At 38.0% G+C, this 18,647-nt stretch overlaps 1 protein-coding gene across 2 annotated transcripts in view; it reads right to left on the bottom strand.

The window, feature by feature from the left end:
- GPR156 (G protein-coupled receptor 156) overlaps window positions 1-18,647 on the bottom strand; it is an 83,734-nt gene that overhangs the window by 47,704 nt on the left and 17,383 nt on the right. The window contains exons 2-4 of one of the 2 annotated variants that reach the window (XM_006742176.3): window positions 7,916-7,997; window positions 6,533-7,003; window positions 6,120-6,256 (exon numbers count right to left, since the gene is read on the bottom strand). In XM_006742176.3, coding sequence (XP_006742239.2) covers window positions 6,120-6,256; window positions 6,533-6,625 — 230 coding nt within the window. In that variant the 5' untranslated portion in view covers window positions 6,626-7,003; window positions 7,916-7,997. The remainder of the gene's footprint in view (window positions 1-6,119; window positions 6,257-6,532; window positions 7,004-7,915; window positions 7,998-18,647) is intronic. The other variant, XM_081833340.1, reaches the window with a different exon arrangement.

Here is an 18,647-nt window from a genome sequence, read left to right as displayed (position 1 = left end):
ATTCTTTTTAATGCTGAGTAGTATTTTATTTTATGGATACACCACAACTTGTTTATTCATTCACCTGTTGATGGATATTTGTTCTATTTCCAACCTTTGACTATTAAAATAAAGCTGATATGAACATTGGTATACAAGTCTTTGTACAGACATATAATTTTATTTTTTCTTGAGTAAAAACCAAAGGGAGGAATGGTTGGATCCTAGGGTAGGTGTGTGTTGAACTTTAAAAGAAACTGCCAGACTGTTTTCCAAAATGGTTGTGTCACATTGCAGTTCGACCAGCAATGTATATCAACACTAGACTTAGTCAGTTTTTAAAAATTGTAGCCACTGTAATAAGTGTGTAGTAGCATTTAATTGTGGCTTGAATTTGCATTTTCCTAGAGGCACCTGAGTGGTTCAGTCGGTTAAGTGTCTGCCTGTGGCTCAGGTCATTATCTCAGGATCCTGGGACAGAGCTCCACATTGGGCTCCCTGCTCAGTGGGGAGCCTGTTTCTCCTTCTCCCTCTGCTGCTCGCCCTGCTTGTGCTCTCTCTCTCTCTCAAATAAATAGAATCTTTAAAAAAAATACCAGCTAGGAATGTGATGGTAATTGGGCTTAGTCTATAGCTCAATTAAGAGAGAATTAACAATATTGAGTCTTCCAACCCATGAACACAGTATTTCTCCATTTATTTAGGATTTAATTTCTCTCAGCAATTTTATAGTTTTCAGCATGTATTTCACAGTATTTGTTAGATTAGCAATGTTTTGTAGTTTTTAGTGTACAAGTATTTTGCATTGTTATATTTATCCCTAAATATTTCATATTTTTGATGCTATTGTAAATGGCAATGCATTTAAGTTCACTTTTCAGTTGTCTGTTTTTAGTATTTAGAAATACAGTTGAGTTTTGTACCTTGATCTCATATACTTTAACCTTTCTAAACTCATTTATTAGTTCTGGTAGTTCTCTGAAAAATAGATTCTATTGAATTTTCTACATACACAATCAGGTCACCAGAGGGTAAAGCCATTTTAATTCTTCCTTTCTAAACCAGGTGCCTTCTATTGTCTTTTTCTTATCTTATTGCACCGGCTAAAATCTCCATCATTGAATAAAAGTGGTGAGAGCGGACATCTTGTCTTGTTTCTGATCTTAATGGGAAAGCAATCAGTCTTTTACCATTAAAAATTGGTGTTGGCTATAGTTTTTTTTTTCACAGATGCACTTTGTTAGGTTGAAGCAGTTCTCTTCTATTGCTAGTTTGTTGAGACTTTATCAGGAATGGATGTTGAATCTTGTCAAAATCCTTTTTGTCTGTCTAGAAAGATGATCATTATTTTAAGTTGGTAAATATGGTGAATTATATGATTAATCTTTGGATGTTAATTCAACCTTTCATTCCTGGGATAAATCTCACTTCATCATGATGTATTATCCTTTTGATATTTGGTTGGACTCAATTTGTTAAAATCTTTAGAATTTTGGATCTATGGTCATGAAGGGTATTAACTTATAGGGTTTTTTTCTTCTAATGTCTTTATTAGGTTTTGATACCAGGGTAATGCTGTTCTCACAGAATTAATTAGGGAATGTTCCATGATTTTCAGTGTTTCAGAAGATGTTCTGTAAAACTGGTAACACTTCTTCAACAATACAGGCACAGATTAGCTGGGAGCCTCTAGCTCAGGATCTTGCACAAGGATGCAGTCAAGGGGCCAGCCATTGCTGCAGTCCTCCAAGCCTCAACTGGGGTAAAATCTGCTTCCAACCTCATTGCTATTAGCACATCTCAAAAGATCTGTTTTCAAGTTCATTGACATGGCTGTTAGTAAGCCTCAGTCCTTGCTGGATGAAGACTAGAAATCAGTTGCTTGCCATGTGAGCCTCTCCATAGGGCAGCTCACAACAAGAAGGTGGCCTCCCTCAGAGTGACCAAGTGAAAGAGTGAGAGAGATCCAAGAAGGAAGCCACAGTCTTTTTGTAAACTTATCCTAAAAGTGTTATCACATTAATAAGCATGTCAGTAATTCCAGCCCATATTCAAAGAGAGGGGATTTCCCAAGAGTGTGATTATCAGGAGGTTGGAATTAATGCAGAACATGTTAGAGACTGCCTGCTACAGTTGTTCTTAACATTACCTTGTTATCCTTCTAATATCTGTAGAATCTTGGGTGATGTCACCTCTCTTTCCTTATTCAGGTCATTATATATTCTACTCCCCCCCGATCATTTGAAGTAGAGGTTGGTCAATTTTATTGATCTTAATAAAGAGCTTTGGTTTCATGGTTTGTTTCTGATTTTGTTGTTGTTGTTCTATTTCATCAATTTCCAATTTCATCTTTATTATTTCCTTTCTTCTGCTTATTTTGGGACTCAATTTGCTCTTTTTTTTGTTTCATAAAATAGATCTTTCTCCTATTCTAATATGGATTTTAGTGTTATAATTTCCCCATAAGTACTGCTTTAATGGCATCTAATAAATTGTGATACGTTATATTTTCATTTTCATTCAGTTGAAAATACTTTCTAGTTTCTCTTTTGATTTCTTCTTTGACCATGAGTTATTTTAAAGTGTTCTATTTAGTTTCCAAATATTTCAAAATCTTCCAGAGTTCTTTCTGTTATGGATTTCTAATTTAATTCTATTGTAGTCAGGGAACATACTCTCTATGAATTGAATCCTTTTAAATTTAATGAAACTTTTTCTATGACCCAGAATATGATCTATCTTGGTAAATGTTCCATGTGTACTTGAAGAGAATGTGTATTCTGCTGGTGTTGGGTGTAGGATTATATAAACATCAATTAGGTCAAGTTGGTTGATAGTGCTGTCCAAGTCTTCTTTATCTTTACTGATTTTCTATTATAGACTACATTTTAAAATTTTATCAAAAATGTAGTATCTGCATCTGAACTTGAACATTACTATAATATTTATATTTTATTAAAATATTTTTCTTCCTCTGGTGCTACACACACACACACACACACACACACACACACACTTACAAGTTTAGAGACCAAAGAACTGAAATGAAATGAAGCATCTGTGATGCTGCACCTTTGAACAAATTTTATTATTTAAGAAAGCACTTTGAAACTGGGTTATCTTATCTTTCCTTGTCTGAACTTGTAAGCTACTTAACTGCAAAATGTGTTTTTATTCACAGTGCCTCTTATTATTTTATTCTTTATGCCAAGTCATGCTCCCACTGCAAGCAAGACAGGCAGCAAAATCTTTAATGGAATGAAAGAAATATAGGTGTTTCTACTATAACACTGTTTACAAGTGCGCCTATTTTAACAGGATATACAAATGCTTTAAAAACCCTGCATCCTACAAAATTGTGTATAAAAATAATGGGTTATGGGGAAAATAGTATGGGGCCATAACAGTTGAAAAATACTTGTTTGTAACCAAAATACCAATAAAAATAATGATTATCCAATTAAAAAACTAGTACTCAGCAAATGTCAATTACCACCATTTGTACCCAGGTCACAGTTGATTTTTGCAACCTTAAATCTGCTAGATGTAGGTACTTGGGGCATGCACTTCCAATAGATAACATTGTCATCCAAATTAAAAATCTGCTCTGGGTCTGTGCTTTCTTCAACAATCAATTGTTTTTAAACACTTGAGAAATATCTTCTCTACTTCTCCATCTACTCCTAGATGGCTTCATAACATAGGAAGTACACCAGTTCTTTTTTTTTTTTTTAAAGATTTTATTTATTTATTTGAGAGAGAGAATGAGATAGAGAGAGCATGAGAGGGGGGAGGGTCAGAGGGAGAAGCAGGCTCCCTGCCGAGCAGGGAGCCTGATGCGGGACTCGATCCCGGGACTCCAGGATGATGACCTGAGCCGAAGGCAGTCGCTCAACCAACTGAGCCACCCAGGCGCCCGGAAGTACAACAGTTCTTGAAGCCATTAAATGAGCTACTACTTGCACTCTCACAGTGGTGCAGTATTGTAAGCTTAAGGCTTCCTTCTTTAACTGTAGGAAGGCTTGCCTCTGAAATCTTTAAACCATTGATGTGATGGGGGAAAATTACATATGAACCAATGATATTATTTTCTTATTTTCCAATTGGGTATTAATTTGCACTGTAGAAATGTGCTGCAGCTGAAGACTGTACTCCATAGTTCTCTAACTTTGAAATGCATGATTTCCCCAGTCATTTTCTTGGCAGCAGCTACCATTGGGATATAAGTATCTTTCTTCCCAGGGTCACTGAAAATATATTTACTGAGAACCTATTACGTTCCAGAATCTGTTCTAAATGCTGGAGACAGTGGTGAGCATGATAGACAAAGTCCCTGTGTCCAAAGACTGTACATTTTGATGGGGGATACAGACAATAAACAGGCAAATCAATAAATATGGTAATATCAGAGAGTTATAATTGCTATGAAGAAAGTAAAACAGGTGATAATATATGGATTGAGATACTGGCACTGGATGGCCATTCTGTAGACAGGCTACTCTGGATAGAATGATCAGGGAAGAGGTGACATTTGAGCCAAGACCTATAAGATGGGAAGGAACCAGTCACAGGAAGATCTGGAGAAGACTGTCAGGCAGTGGGAACAGAAGGGGACAGTAAGTCAAAGGCCTTGAGATGGGAGTAGGCTTAGTGAATTTGAGGAACAGAATGAAAAGTGGCTGGGGCAGCATCAGAGGTACACTAAGGTTTGATTGCCCTGAGTCACAGCCAGGCCAAGGTTGACACAGCCGTTCAAGTCACTGTTCTTTAACAATTCCATGTCCTCCATGTCTCCAATGGCCAACTGTGCCCCAAAATGCCTGCTAGACAAATCCAACTGACTGACCCTCATCTGAGCGCCAAACCCAGGGAATGGAGCACAGGTGACCCCCACAAAGTATAAGGTTGGAGTGGGGCCGGATGAGTCTGACCTCTCTGAACCAGTTGTTGAAATCTGATGTGGGCTCCTTCTAGAATTTAGCTGTGGGTCACAGAGAGATAGCTGGAGCAGGGCTTCTCAGGTGGCAGGCTGGGACAGTAGGGGCAGGATGATGGTAAAGAGTGTTGGTGTGGGAGATGGGGTGGGCCCTGAGGGAAGGATCCAATAGCAGTGAAGGCAGAATTTTGCAAGTCCCTTCAGAAAAAAGTCTTCATTTAGTTTCTTTTGCCAGCCCTGGAAGCCATGGATACTTACTCTGATGAGCCAGTGACTTTCTTTCTTTCTTTTTTTTTAAAAGATTTTATTTATTTATTTGAGATAGAGTGGATGCACAAGAGAGCATGAGCTGGGGGAGAGGCAGATGGAGAGGGAGAGGCAGACTCCCCGCTGAGCAGGGAGCCCGATGCGGGACTCTATCCCAGGACCCTGGGATCATGACCTGAGCCAAAGACAGACACTTAACTGACTGAGCCACCAGGCGCCCTGAGCCAGTGATTTTCTAACCAGCCAGAACTTATCTAACAGATCAACAGGATAGTACGGCTCCACTATTTTTTCAGAAACCTTGGCCCACCCAGGCTGATTCCAAACTATATTGGCCATAGACTCTAATGTTGCTTTGGAATATTTCTCTACATGCTCTCTGTTTTTAATACAAATACCTCATTTTCTATGATGAAAACAGAGAGAGAGGGGGAGGCAAACCCTAAGAGACTCTTAACTCTAGGAAACAAACTGCGGGTTGCTGGAGGGGAGGTAGGTGGGGTGGTGGGGTAACTGGGTGATGGGCTTTAAGGAGGGCACTTGTTGTGATGAGCACTGGGTGTTATATGCAACTGATGAATCACTAACTTCTACCCTCAAAACTAATTTAAAAAAACAAACAAACAAAAACCCCCAAATACCTCATTTTGTCAGAAGGATCATACCTTTCCTTTATGAGGAGAGACTCTTCATTCTCCTCTTTGGATATCCTTGTAGTAGTTACCACAATACTGGGCTAGACTGTTTTTCCTCAAGAGGCAACTGTACTGCGAGGTCAGGATGATTTCAGGGCAACTTCTCATATAGCTTAATGCCACAGCAGGAGATAAGTTTTACTGATACCACCTAACAGCTCATGATGTCAAAATGATACTTACACTCTGGGTTTCCCGATTCAGGCTATAGGGGACGAGAAACTAGGTATGGGGCTACTTACCTGTTATTCCTGCAGCGAATTGTGAAGCCAAGAAAGAAGACTATCAGAAGAAGTCCACAGCTGAGAAAGGTCCAAACAACACCCAAGAGGACAGGAGATAATGAAGAAACGGTCTTACCGCTGTAGTGCGAAGAGGTCTACGAACAGAATAAAGAGAAGCTGTTAGGAATGAAGGCTCTTTTATAGATCAAACATGAACTGCCCCACCATCCCCAAAGCTAGGAAATATGTGTCCGGCATGAACATTTCCTCCTCCTCTTCCTCCTCCTCCTCTTCCTCCCCCCATTTCCTCTTTTTCGTCCTCCTCCTCACACTACCACTGCACCCACCACCACTAACAACAACAACGACAATGACAATGACAACGACATGTATATCTGAGCAGCCCTGACACCCCCTGGCTATTCACTCACAATTGTCCTGCAGAGATCATGAAGAGGACTCCGACCCAGCTCCTGGCCAGGAATACCGTCACACAGTTCGGAACAGTTTATTTCAGGCTCCATGTCATCACGTGCCCCTTTCGGTGTGCGCTTATTCAGTCGTGGTTACCTGCTGGTCGTTAACCAGCACATCTTAGACCAAAACACAAGAACAATTCAAATCTTTTCTTCAGAGGCACCATTTTGGAGCTGGCTCTTGGCTCAGCATCTGGGATGAACAACTAGTTCAGGCGGAAGCGAAGGGTTATTTCACTGGGCTCCTTCATCAGACACCCTCCAGGCTTTCCTTGTGCCCTGGCAGTGCACACCATGGGAGTCAAGAGGGGGCATCTTTGTAACCGTTAGAATCACACAAAGTGATGATTCTGGCTTGCCACCAGATGGCAGTCACTGCTCCAAGTACTCTCACACAGGTCCAGAAGGAAAGGAAGGCAATTAAACCTGTGAACAAACAAATTATGTGTGTGTATATATATACACATATATATGCACACACACATTACATATATAAAAACATATATAACACAAATTATATATATTACCTTAATATAGAATACATAACATATATATAAATGGTTTATTACAGAGGTTTAAGAATATTATTTTATACATTTTAATTATACATAGTTATATTTTCATTTTATATATGTACTTTATTACATATAACAATGGCTTGACATATATTTAAATAAATATATTTTAAGCCTCTATAATAAAAACATTTTAAAAACAAAGACAAAGCTCATTTAACAATTTATAGATATAAAGTTCAACAGTCTCTTTCCAGATCCTATAAGACCTTTAGTTTAAACATGTGAGGCCCATCTCCCTTTTTTCCCTACTGGGAAATCCCCTGTCCTTCCAAAATCTTTCCATGCAACTCATGGCTTAAGCCCTGTCTGATCCTGAGTGGCAGTGGCCTTGGGGGACCCATGCTGTCTGCATGAAATGTCTTTCAGTCATTGGAGTTCTTGTTCACTCAGTGAGTGGAGGAACAGTCCATGTCCAGGCAGCGGGGGTCTCAGAATGATACAGAAACCCTTTGCAAAGAGGTTTTTGTTTGTTTTCAAACTTGTAGACTCCTAAAAGTGGGATAGTGTACTCAGGTAATAGGGAGAGAAACTGAGGGGCTCTAGGAATTCCCACAGTGTGAATGAGTGGCCAGAGGACGGTGTTATTTCTCTTAGAAGATGCTTGCGATATGACTATTGAGATCTAAAAGGAAGCTCAATTTACAGAACAAAAGTAGAAATGCAGAAAGGCTCAGATTAGCCTCAACAGAAAAGGTAGACATGTTTCTAATTCTTTAAAGCAATCTATCCCTTGAAAGAGAAAACAGATTAGAAATTTTACCAATGGGAACTTGAAAGAGGGTGCCACTTCTGTTTTGTGTTTCTGAAACAGCTTAGCACAGTTTTCTTTATTGTGGAGGGAACTGGAACAGGAAAAAAATATCAATTATTATTATTTCAATAGCCACTGAACATAGAACTTGTGTTTAAGCCAGAACAATAGTGACAGGTGTAGAATGCCATCTTTGGATTCTGCATGCTTAGGCATGAACAATATAGCACCAGGTGTTGCCCATTCATTGGCCTCTCATATGTTCCTGAATTATTTACCAGGTTCATTACAATGAAATCCCAAGAGAACTAAAAGCCACGATCTCCCATCAAGACATTTAAATTCTTGTACAGACTGTCCAATTACTGAATGCAAAATTAAGAACTAAATATACAAATGTGGCTATTTGCATCTTACTTTGGTTGAAATTTTATTGCTGCAAAGACTATTTTTTTTTCTTTTCCTCTTTTTAAGCTTAGACATCCCCTATTGTGTCTTCTAATATCATAAGCCCAAGGAAACTATTCTACATAATGGACTGAAAGATTTATTTTTCCTATATTGCCCTTTTAATCATGCTGACAAATAAATACTTATATTTTAACCATTAATAAGTCCATGCTAGTTTATCTTAGCATCATATAGAGGTACACATCAGTGTGTGTGTGTGTGTGTGTGTGTGTTGGTGTATAAAACCCCATTCATTTTTACTACAACAATGTCATGTGAGGTAAACAACAGCATTCCTCATTTTTATTTTTTTTTTATTTTTTTATTTTTTAAAGATTTTATTTATTTATTTGAGAGAGAGAGAATGAGAGACAGAGAGCATGAGAGGGAGGAGGGTCAGAGCGAGAAGCAGACTCCCTGCCGAGCAGGGAGCCCGATGCGGGACTCGATCCCGGGACTCCAGGATCATGACCTGAGCCGAAGGCAGTCGCTTAACCAACTGAGCCACCCAGGCGCCCCATTCCTCATTTTTAAATAAGGAAATTGAAGAGCAAAGTAGAGAACCTGATTCCACGTCTGCAGAGGCAGCGCTTGAACACAGGAGTTTACATTCCAAGGTCAATATCCACACAATGTCCACCCTACATGGGGCAAACTCTCTAAACTGACCTCTCCAAAGAAGACACCAAATGGCCTGCTGGGGTTCTTCAGTTCCCTGAGCTTAACTTCTAGGAGTTCCCTGGAGTATGGCACATAATAGGGTCTCTATACCAGGAGATCTCAACTGAAGCAATTTTGTACCTCCAGAGGATATTTGGCAACATCTGGAGATATTATGGCTGTCAGAACTGAGATAGGATGCTACTGACATCTAGTAGGTAGAGGCCAAGGATGCTGCTAAACATCCCATAATTCATAGGATAGTCCAAACAACAAAGAATTATCCAGCTACAAATGTGAATAATGCTAAAGTTGAGAAATCTTGGTCAACCTGTGGATCCTAGAAGTACTAACAATCTTAAGCTAACATTATCTTAGGGAGATTCTGTGAACATGATGGGGTAGTCCATACGAACATAAATTTCCTGGGGGATAAATTCCAGTGGTTCCCTTGGACAGACTGAAATCATTGGCATGGACCTTTGAACGTTAAGCCCCCATTCGGTCCATGGATATTTAGTGTAGGAACTTACATACCATGATACTGGGTTCTGCCATGGAGCAGGCATTCAAATCCAACGTTAGCACACATTCAGAGATTCACACATGAGGAGCTGGTGAAACAGTGCATGACTTAGTCACTGAGAGGAGAGTTGAACGATTTCAAAAAGTGTTGAGAGACTGGGAAATTGAGTGGGGAGTAGTATGTCAGATAGGGTAATAGTGAGGGATTTGACAACAAGATAGATACAGAATCTAAGGCACAAAGAGAAAGATCCGCTGGGAAACTCCAAGAGCAACCCTTGCCTGGCCTCTAAATCTCTAGAAGTAAACTGTCTAGGCCACAGACAGTAGGAGACACAACACTATACACAGTGGAGCTTATAATTTATTTGACAGAGTCCTGCCCAGTGATTAGGATCAGGAAAATAGGTGATGCATTAGCTACACTGTTGCCAAGTGTAAGATAGTCTATTATAGGTTCACAACTTTGAATGACCCCATGTCTTTCCATAAAATCCCTCCTTATTCTTCTATACATTATTTCTGGCTATTGAAAAACTAGTCCTACAACTACTGTCTTTTAAAAAGTTGTTGTACAGTTGGTAGGACTTCTGCTTCATGAAGAATTAACTGCTATAGGAATTGCCTTCCTACTGTAAGCTATTTGAAAACTAGACAGAATACATGAAACTGCTCTTTTCAGACACTGGATAGCAGATATAGAACTGTGGAAAACAAGTGAGGTGAACCCTACAAGTTACTGACATATATAAAATGAAATATAAAAAATATTCTTTCAATGATTATAATTGACCCAAAGGTACTGCCTGGAGGCAGTTTCCAGGCCACATCCCAGGAAGGAAACCCAAACATAGCCTAAGTCTTGCTGAGGTAAGGAGAATAGATTGGAGTTTGGGGAGGTCAAAGCAGAGGATTTGTGAGGCACAGGAATGAAGAAGAGGGAGATAAAAAGAGAGAGAGGGTTTTGGAAATCTGCAGGGTAGCTCCTCAGTCTTTTTCTGAGTACTGAACTAGACATGAATGAGAAGAAACTACTTGAAACGGAAGACAACCACTGGTAGGCAGTAGCTGAACAATTCCTGGAGCTCACACATAATGGAGAAGCCTCATATTATATATGACATTGGACAGAAGCCTCATATTATATATGACATTGGATGGAATCCTCAGAAAGGTCATATCTTAGTAGTGGAACTAAACCCTAGAAGCTACTCTAGTCTAGGTACTACTGGACTCTAGTCTAGTCTTTTGGGAAGACCTGTCCTACTAATACTTAAAGGAAAGCCTCAAAAGGATCAAATTCATCCACAAAAATCTGAACTGCTTTCCAGAACACAACCCAATGCCCTTTAAAGGAATACAAGATGTAGCACTCAAAAACATAAAATTCAAAATGTCCATCAGCCAATAAAAAATTATCAGGCATGCAAAGAAGCAAAAAATATGACCTATAAAATGAGGAGCGAAGTGAACAATATAAAAAAGACCCAAATAGAATTCTAGAGATAAAAATATAATCCTGAAATTAAAAATACAATAGATTAGACACCACAAAGATAAAATAATGGTTACAAAGCATTAGAAATTATCCAAAATGAAGCACAGAGAGAAAAACAATTGATAAAATGGACACAGCCTCAGTGACTAATGGAACAATAACAAGTGCTCTAATATACATGTAATTGGATCCCAGGGGATAAAGGTGGGGGAGGGAGGAAACAGAAAAAAAAAATTTGAAAGAAATCACCAAAAATTTTTCACATTTGATAAAAAGTATATACCTACAGATCCAAGAAGCTCAACCAAACCCAAGCAGAATAAATGTTAAAACACACATACATACAGTAATGCACATTATAAGGAAATTACTGAAAACTTGCAATAAAGATAAAATCTTAGATGCAGGTAGATTATGTAAAGAATAACAGTAAGACTCACAATAGATTTCTCATTTGGAAATTATGTAAGCTGTAAGAGAACTGAAAGACATCTTAAAGTAATGAAAGAAAAATAAAGTCAACCCAGAATATAATACCCAGTGAAAATGTGTTTCAGTGAAAAGGTAAAAAAAAAAAAAAAAGACATTTTGAGATAAAGAAAATCTGAGAGACATGCACTGTAAGAAATGTTAGAGTACATTCTTCAGGCAGAAGAAAAATGATATCAGATGCAAATCTGGGTCTATATAAAGGAATGAAGGGTGCTGGAAATGGTAAATGTGTTGGTAAATGTAAAAAAAGTGTATTGTTATTTTTTAAAGCAATGTATATAAGCATATACCTACTGCAAAAATACACATATACTGAATTCTCCTTTACACCCGTATCCTCTATACCCTATCATTTTTCAAACACAACTGCCTTGGTTCATATTCGCATAGCTAGTTGAGTTGGTGCCTGCATTACCAACAATAAAGCTGAATCATAAAAGGCTTCTAGGGCCATAAAGCTGTGAGAGGAATGTGAAAGGGAAGGTTGCATATACATTTATGCAGAACTCTATGGTTACACATGCCTTTTCCCCCCAATTCTTTTGCTAATATTCATTCACTTAACTTTGTTTGAACACTAACAATGTCACAGACACTGTTCTAGGCATCTGGAATACACTGGTGAACAAAAGAAAGATCCCTATCTTTATAGAATTCATATTACAACAGGGGAGATATCAAACAATAACCAGTGTGCATGATAGCTAAACAAATTAAACAATATTTTGAAGGTGTTAAAGACAATGGAGTGAAAGGTAGATCAGGGCAAGAGCATTTGGAATTGTCACAGGTGGAATGAAGCAATTTTAAATGAGGTTGCCAGGTTTGGCCATATAAAGAAAAATGTCAAAGGTTAATTCCATAGTGAAAATTACAGGAGCTCTCTACATTAATCTATTGCTTTTGTATAATAATTAGTTTTTAAAAATAAAGACTATCTCAGTTTTTAGAAAAGAATGAGAAATTATCTATATACTGCTATTATTTCCAGGACAGATTGTTTTTAAAAAAAGCAAGATGCAACACAACATATATAGTGTTCTGCCTTTTGTGTAATAAAAGACATGAAAGCCACATAGGTCATTGGATTATTTTCAAAAAGAAACAATGGGAGAATAAAAGTATTACCTATAAGAGGAGGAAAAGAACAAGGGGGAGGGGACAGGGAGGTAAAATAGACCTCTCAATGTTTATAGTTTTGACTCTACAACTATGTAAATATTTCACTTAATTTAAAAGCAAAATTAAATCAGAAAGAAGAAAATCAATCTCTAAAAATTAAAAACAAATTGAAATAAATTAATCTAACTGTTGATGGTATAACTTAATCTAACTATATCAAGTTGATGGTATAACTACATAAAGGATTTAAGTAACTGTAATTTGATTATACTTCCAAAGGACAAAAAATACCCACAAAGAAATCTTAAACTGCATTAAATGGGTAATATTCTTATTTTATATATATGGTTACACACACATATATACATATACCAACATATAAGTATTTATTAGGTAAAGCAAATAAGTAATTATGGTTATGTTATTAGGAACTAAGATTTTCAAAGTGAGAGAAAAGAGATTCACATATAAAAATAAGTAAATATCTTTCTATCTTTAATTTAAATTAGAAATACCAAGCAATGACGTGGATGGAACTAGAGTGTATTATGCTAAGTGAGATATCAGTCAGAGAAAGACAACTATCATGTGATTTCAATCATTTGTGGAATTTAAGAAACAAAACTGATGAACATAGGGGAAGGGAAGGAAAAAATAAAATAAGATAAAAACAGAGAGGGAGGCAAACCATAAGAGGTTCTTAACTATAGGGAGCAAACTGAGGGTTGCTGGAGGGAAGGTGGGTGGGGGGGTGGGGTAACTAATTGGGTGATGATTAAGGAGGGCACTGAATTGAATGAGTACTGGGTGTTATATAAAACTGATGAATCACTAAATTCTACTCCCGAAACTAATAATACACTGTATGTCAACTAAATCTAAAAATAGTTTAAAAAAGATTAAGTACTGTTAAAAAGCTAAAAAAATAAATTAGAACTACCAGTATGATCTTAGAATTTATTTTCCTCTTTTTTAAAACAGTCATATTTTCTAGTCTGTTAACTGAGGCTTGGGAGTAATTACAACCCAATAACAATAAACACTCTGAGTGCCCAGATTGTGGTCTCTAAAACCACTCACTAAAAGGAATCGGGTTTCTTTAGTGAAATAGCCAATTTAAGTTATGGAGATGGAAATATACAAGATCAATCTGGGATATCCTGTCATACTAGAAAATAAAAAAGTATCAGAGATAACAGAATCATGTTGAAAGGACACAGGAGTCAACTGGCTCCCCCTGGCCAATGACAGGATAATTTGAGCACCAAAAAGAATTGCAGCTGTAATGCACTGAAACATATGGCACTCACAGTAGGCACTCAACAAATGCTTATTTAATGAATAAATTAATTTAGCATTGTAAATATTAATAAGATATTGTTGATGGTGTAATTTACAACATTGACTTAGTGGCTCCTCCATAAGGACACATGGTATAAATTTCTCATCTTGAATACTAGGAAAAGTTAACTTTTTTCTGGAACATTTTTATGTCATGCATAGTATGTTCCTCTCTCTCTTGGCCTCTGTGAAGTGCGGAACAAAATGTGTAGCTCACTTACAGCAACTGTGCAATGTTAGGTATCTCTGGCTTATTTTATTACTCTCCATTTTCCCTTTGTCCTGATTTCCTTACCTCTTATTTTTCATCCCACTACATGTTTTATATTAAAAGAAGGGAAAGAGACAGTTGGAGTAATAGGGATGTTTCTACCCAATGTGAGCAAATATATTATTCAAAGTACCTCAGTCTCAGGTTAACCACTAAAAGAGATAAAACAGAACCACATACAAATGCATAAAAAATGTATTAATCAAACCACCACCAACAACAGCATTGTACTAGATGTTCACTAAGATTCCTTCTGGTCCCAAAATCGTCTGAGGTATTAGCTCTCCATTAACTATGTTAATACAGGCAGCAGATACACAGATAATTATAAACAGCAGGGAATATAAAATGCATTTTTAATTGCCTTTGAATGCATTGTGTTATGTTCTGGTAGCAGATTTATAAACATCCTGAATATGGGTCACTTAACACTAAGAGTATAACTCACTTCTATTCCTGAACATGCACTACTCTTCAAAAGGGCAGCAGGCAGGGCAGAGGGTATTCAACCTCCCCCAAGGAGCACCTGCCACATAGATCCTCATATAGGAGATGGCTCACTGTTGTAAATACTTTCTAAGAGAGCATGAGTATGAGATTAGGATGGGAAAGTATTGCATATATAGGAACAGATGTTTGGTCAGGGTTAAGTCACAGAATGGTGGAGCAAGAAGCAACCGCAGATATAAAGTCCAATCTCTTCATTTTATGGGTGAGGAAATAGCCCTCAGAGGTTGAGAGGCTCAGGATCACCTAGTGGTAGGAAGACAATCTAGGTCTCTCAAGTTCAGTACTCTTTCTATACTACTTTAAAGACCTTTAAAGGAAGTTGTGGTTGACCTGTCACACATTTGGGACAGCTGGGCGAGGCATGGATTTGGGGAAGCAGGCAGGGTCACAGGGGTAAGAACTCTAGGGCTGTTGTTAGAAGGATGTGGAGGAGGTCCAAGAGAGAAAAGGAACACAGTGGAAAGAGAAAGATATTCTCTTGGGAGAATATAAATTTTGGAAGAACTTGTATGTTTTCTCCCCAACAATGTAAAGAAGATTGAATTAATCTGCTTCTCAGAACCTCAGATTTGCCTTGTAAAAGGGGGAGAGATGATAAGTTTCTTTTTGAAGCTTCTGAAGTTCCTCCAATTAAGTTTTCCACATGGTTTCTGAGTGATCATTCCAAAAGGACCCTGGGGCAGGGCTTGTATGGAAATCCTGATTCACTGGAGGAAAGGTCAGGGAGAGATGGCTGCCACAAACACATCTCTCTTAGGGGATTTTAAAAGCAGAATGGAATCACAGGGTGTCCCTTGGCAAGGGTGGGACGTGGTCAGGGAGTGAGGAAGGGGAGTGGACTTGATTCACTCCCTTAGTCTGGTGTGGATCTCAGAGAAAGCAAAGCTTTGGAATCGTTGGGATTTGTATACATTCTTGAACTATACCACCATTCTTTCCTAATTCCTGTGTCCCAGAGCCTCTCTCCTCCTGTGCTTCTCAGCCCACACTTAGTAATCTTTCCAAAATCTGGAGAACATTTTTGCTCAACATTATAGAAGATAATACTGAACCTTTAGTTTCATACTACTTATAATTTTTCTTCCAAATCTGACTTCTCCCTTTACTATATAGTGTTTAAACTTAACTGGCTACTTGATAGAATTATACTGAATCAGACTGGCTACTAGATTGGGTCCCCCATAGGATACAGGAAACAGTGTTGTAAGTAGTAAGTTTACTATAAACATAGGTCAACTGAATACTGGGCACATCCCAGGGCCCTCAGGCCAATTCAACCCTCCATCCCAGTACTTGGGAGTTTGGTTTCACTTCACATATCCTAGGACCATTGGCAGTAATAAGTGGCACTGAAATGAACAAAGCTGAGGCTGAATTTAAGTCTCAACTACATCACTTTCTAACTGTGGTGCCTTAGGTTAGTCACTTCTCCAATTCTTAGCTGCCTCCTCAATGAAATGAAGATACTATCTACACCTCATAGGTTTTGCTGATGATTAAATCATATGATGTATAGGATGTATGCAAATATAACCGATACATACTAGATCATCAATAAATAGTGGTTTATTTCATTTCCATGATACAGAAGGGTCATTTGTACAGGAGACTTGAGGGTGCATAACTGAGGTTACTCTTGTTTCTCTAAATATCCTAACAGAATTCCAAGTTCTGAATCATTAATCTTCTAACATTATGAGTAATGATCTTTATACTATATTTACAATCAGATTTTGTAAAAAAAAAATAATGAATTATATATCCCCAGTGGTAGAGGCCATCTGCATTAATTCAATAAATACTGATTGATCAATTATTATGCAGCAGTCACTGTTCTAAGAGCTAAGGTTGCAGCAGGGAACAAGCCAAAGTGTCCTTGCTCTAGCACCTAGCATGGTGCCTGGTACATAGTAGGCGATCAATATATATTTGTTGAAGTGGACCCAGAGACATTTACAAAACATCACAGAGCATAGGAGTCCTAGATTTCTAGGAACAATCCTCAGGACTGTCTAGATACTCCTATAACTCAGGAGAAGCAGGAGGTTTGATTTATGAAGGGTTAGACCACCCCTCTCTGACTACAGTGGGAGCATCTCCTGCTTTTAGAACCCTGCCCTGATGTGTTTTTCTGACTCTCTCTATGCTCTCAGTATAAGCTGGCACAACCACACAAACTGAGCAGTGAATAATTACTGCCTTATAGACAGATCTTAGAGACTCCTTACAGACGGATCCTAGAGACCTGTTAATATTCCAACACTATTGCCAGGGAGTGGAGCTGGGAATTAAACCAAAAAAACACAAAAAACAACATACTAAAACCCTTACCAACTTCTCAGAGTTGCATTGTTACCTAAAAGCACTTAGGTACTATTATGCAAATTATACATGCATGATTTCCATAAAAACCAGTCACAAATGTCAATTGATGCTCATTAATATGCAATAAAATTCTCATTTGAAAACTATTAAGAGCCAAGAATGAATTCCACTTGGCTGCCCTCCTTTAATGAGAACTGCTGTGAAGTGCTCTATGCTATTATTCTTCAACAAAACAGTAAGGTGTCATAAAAAATCAAGCTTCAGAAGGTAACAGAAGGACCTGAGAATGATCATTTGACATTTCAGAGGCTAGTTTTGGATAGCTCAAGTTTTATGCTGCTACAGCTAAGACCTCTCTGTTTGGCTTCTCAGAACATAGGCTGAGTGAACTCTAGGTTACTACCTTGCAAACAGAGCCGTGGTGATACTGAGCACTCCTTTAAAGGACATTTGTGAGGGTGCCACACAGCTGGAAAAAGGTAAACAAAACTTTGTTTCTGAGGTTCAATCAGTTTGGGAGACTGAATGTTCTCCTCCTCGAAAGAAGTAGAGATCCAAGGCCTTTGGAATTACTGGGGCTCTTCTCTGAAAACCCTCCTGGTCAGAATTTTTATGAGTGAACTTTCATGCTGTGTCTCTAAATTCCTTCAGTTAGACACTGATTTTCTCTAAACTGTTGTTTAGTGTTGCTGCGTAACCCAGTATACTTGTATGAGAGCAATTCCGGCTCTGTGAGGATAAAGAGATGGAAAATATAAGCCATCAAACTAGACTGTCCCTTCTGCAGCCACTTCCTTAACAAACTGTCCTTGGCTTGGAAGCAGGGGGTAGAGAATGGGCTTTTCTAGGTATAGTTTAACACAGTGGTTCTCAAACTTCAGTGTACATCAGAATCATCTAGAGAGCTCCTTAAAAAACAGATTGCTGGCCCCCATCTCCAGAGTTTCTGACTTAGTAGGTCCTGAGAATTTGCATTTCTAGTAAATTCGCAGGTGATGCTGCAGCTGCTGGTGTGGAAATCATACCATGAGAATCGTAGTCCAACTAAAGGAAATACAGGGCTTTCATAAAAGTTTAAATCACACAAACCCTTGAAGTAACCTGTAATTTGTTACTTCAAGCTGCTGTGATGAGGCTCATGTACACATTTATAGATCAAGTCATTTGACTTGTTCACTAGAAATTAATCTCAGAGAAGTACTATTAAGAAATTAGACACTTAAAACAGCACTCATTTTTTTCATTCTTTGAACGATTCTTAAATATTTTTTTGGACATGAGATACTGATGAAAGCTATAGACCCTCTCCTGAAAAACATACAAATATGTAATATTTTACATGTAAAATCATAGGCAGCCCATCAACCACCCCCATAAACCTCAATCATCCCAAGTGAAGAGGCTCATTTCAAACTACAACTCAGCTGAAGCCAGGGATAAAAGAAAGTTTTTGTTTGTTTTTATTGAAGTATAGTTGACATACAATGTTACATTAGTTTCATGCATACAACATAGTGATTCCACAACTCTATATTCTATGCTCACCA

The sequence above is a fragment of the Leptonychotes weddellii genome, chromosome 1 (assembly GCF_054177405.1).
Source record: "Leptonychotes weddellii isolate Sample4059 chromosome 1, ASM5417740v2, whole genome shotgun sequence".
In the NCBI taxonomy this organism is placed as follows: Eukaryota; Metazoa; Chordata; class Mammalia; order Carnivora; family Phocidae; genus Leptonychotes; species Leptonychotes weddellii.
Note: the sequence above shows the minus strand (reverse complement) of the source record. Positions and strands in the feature narration are given on the sequence as shown.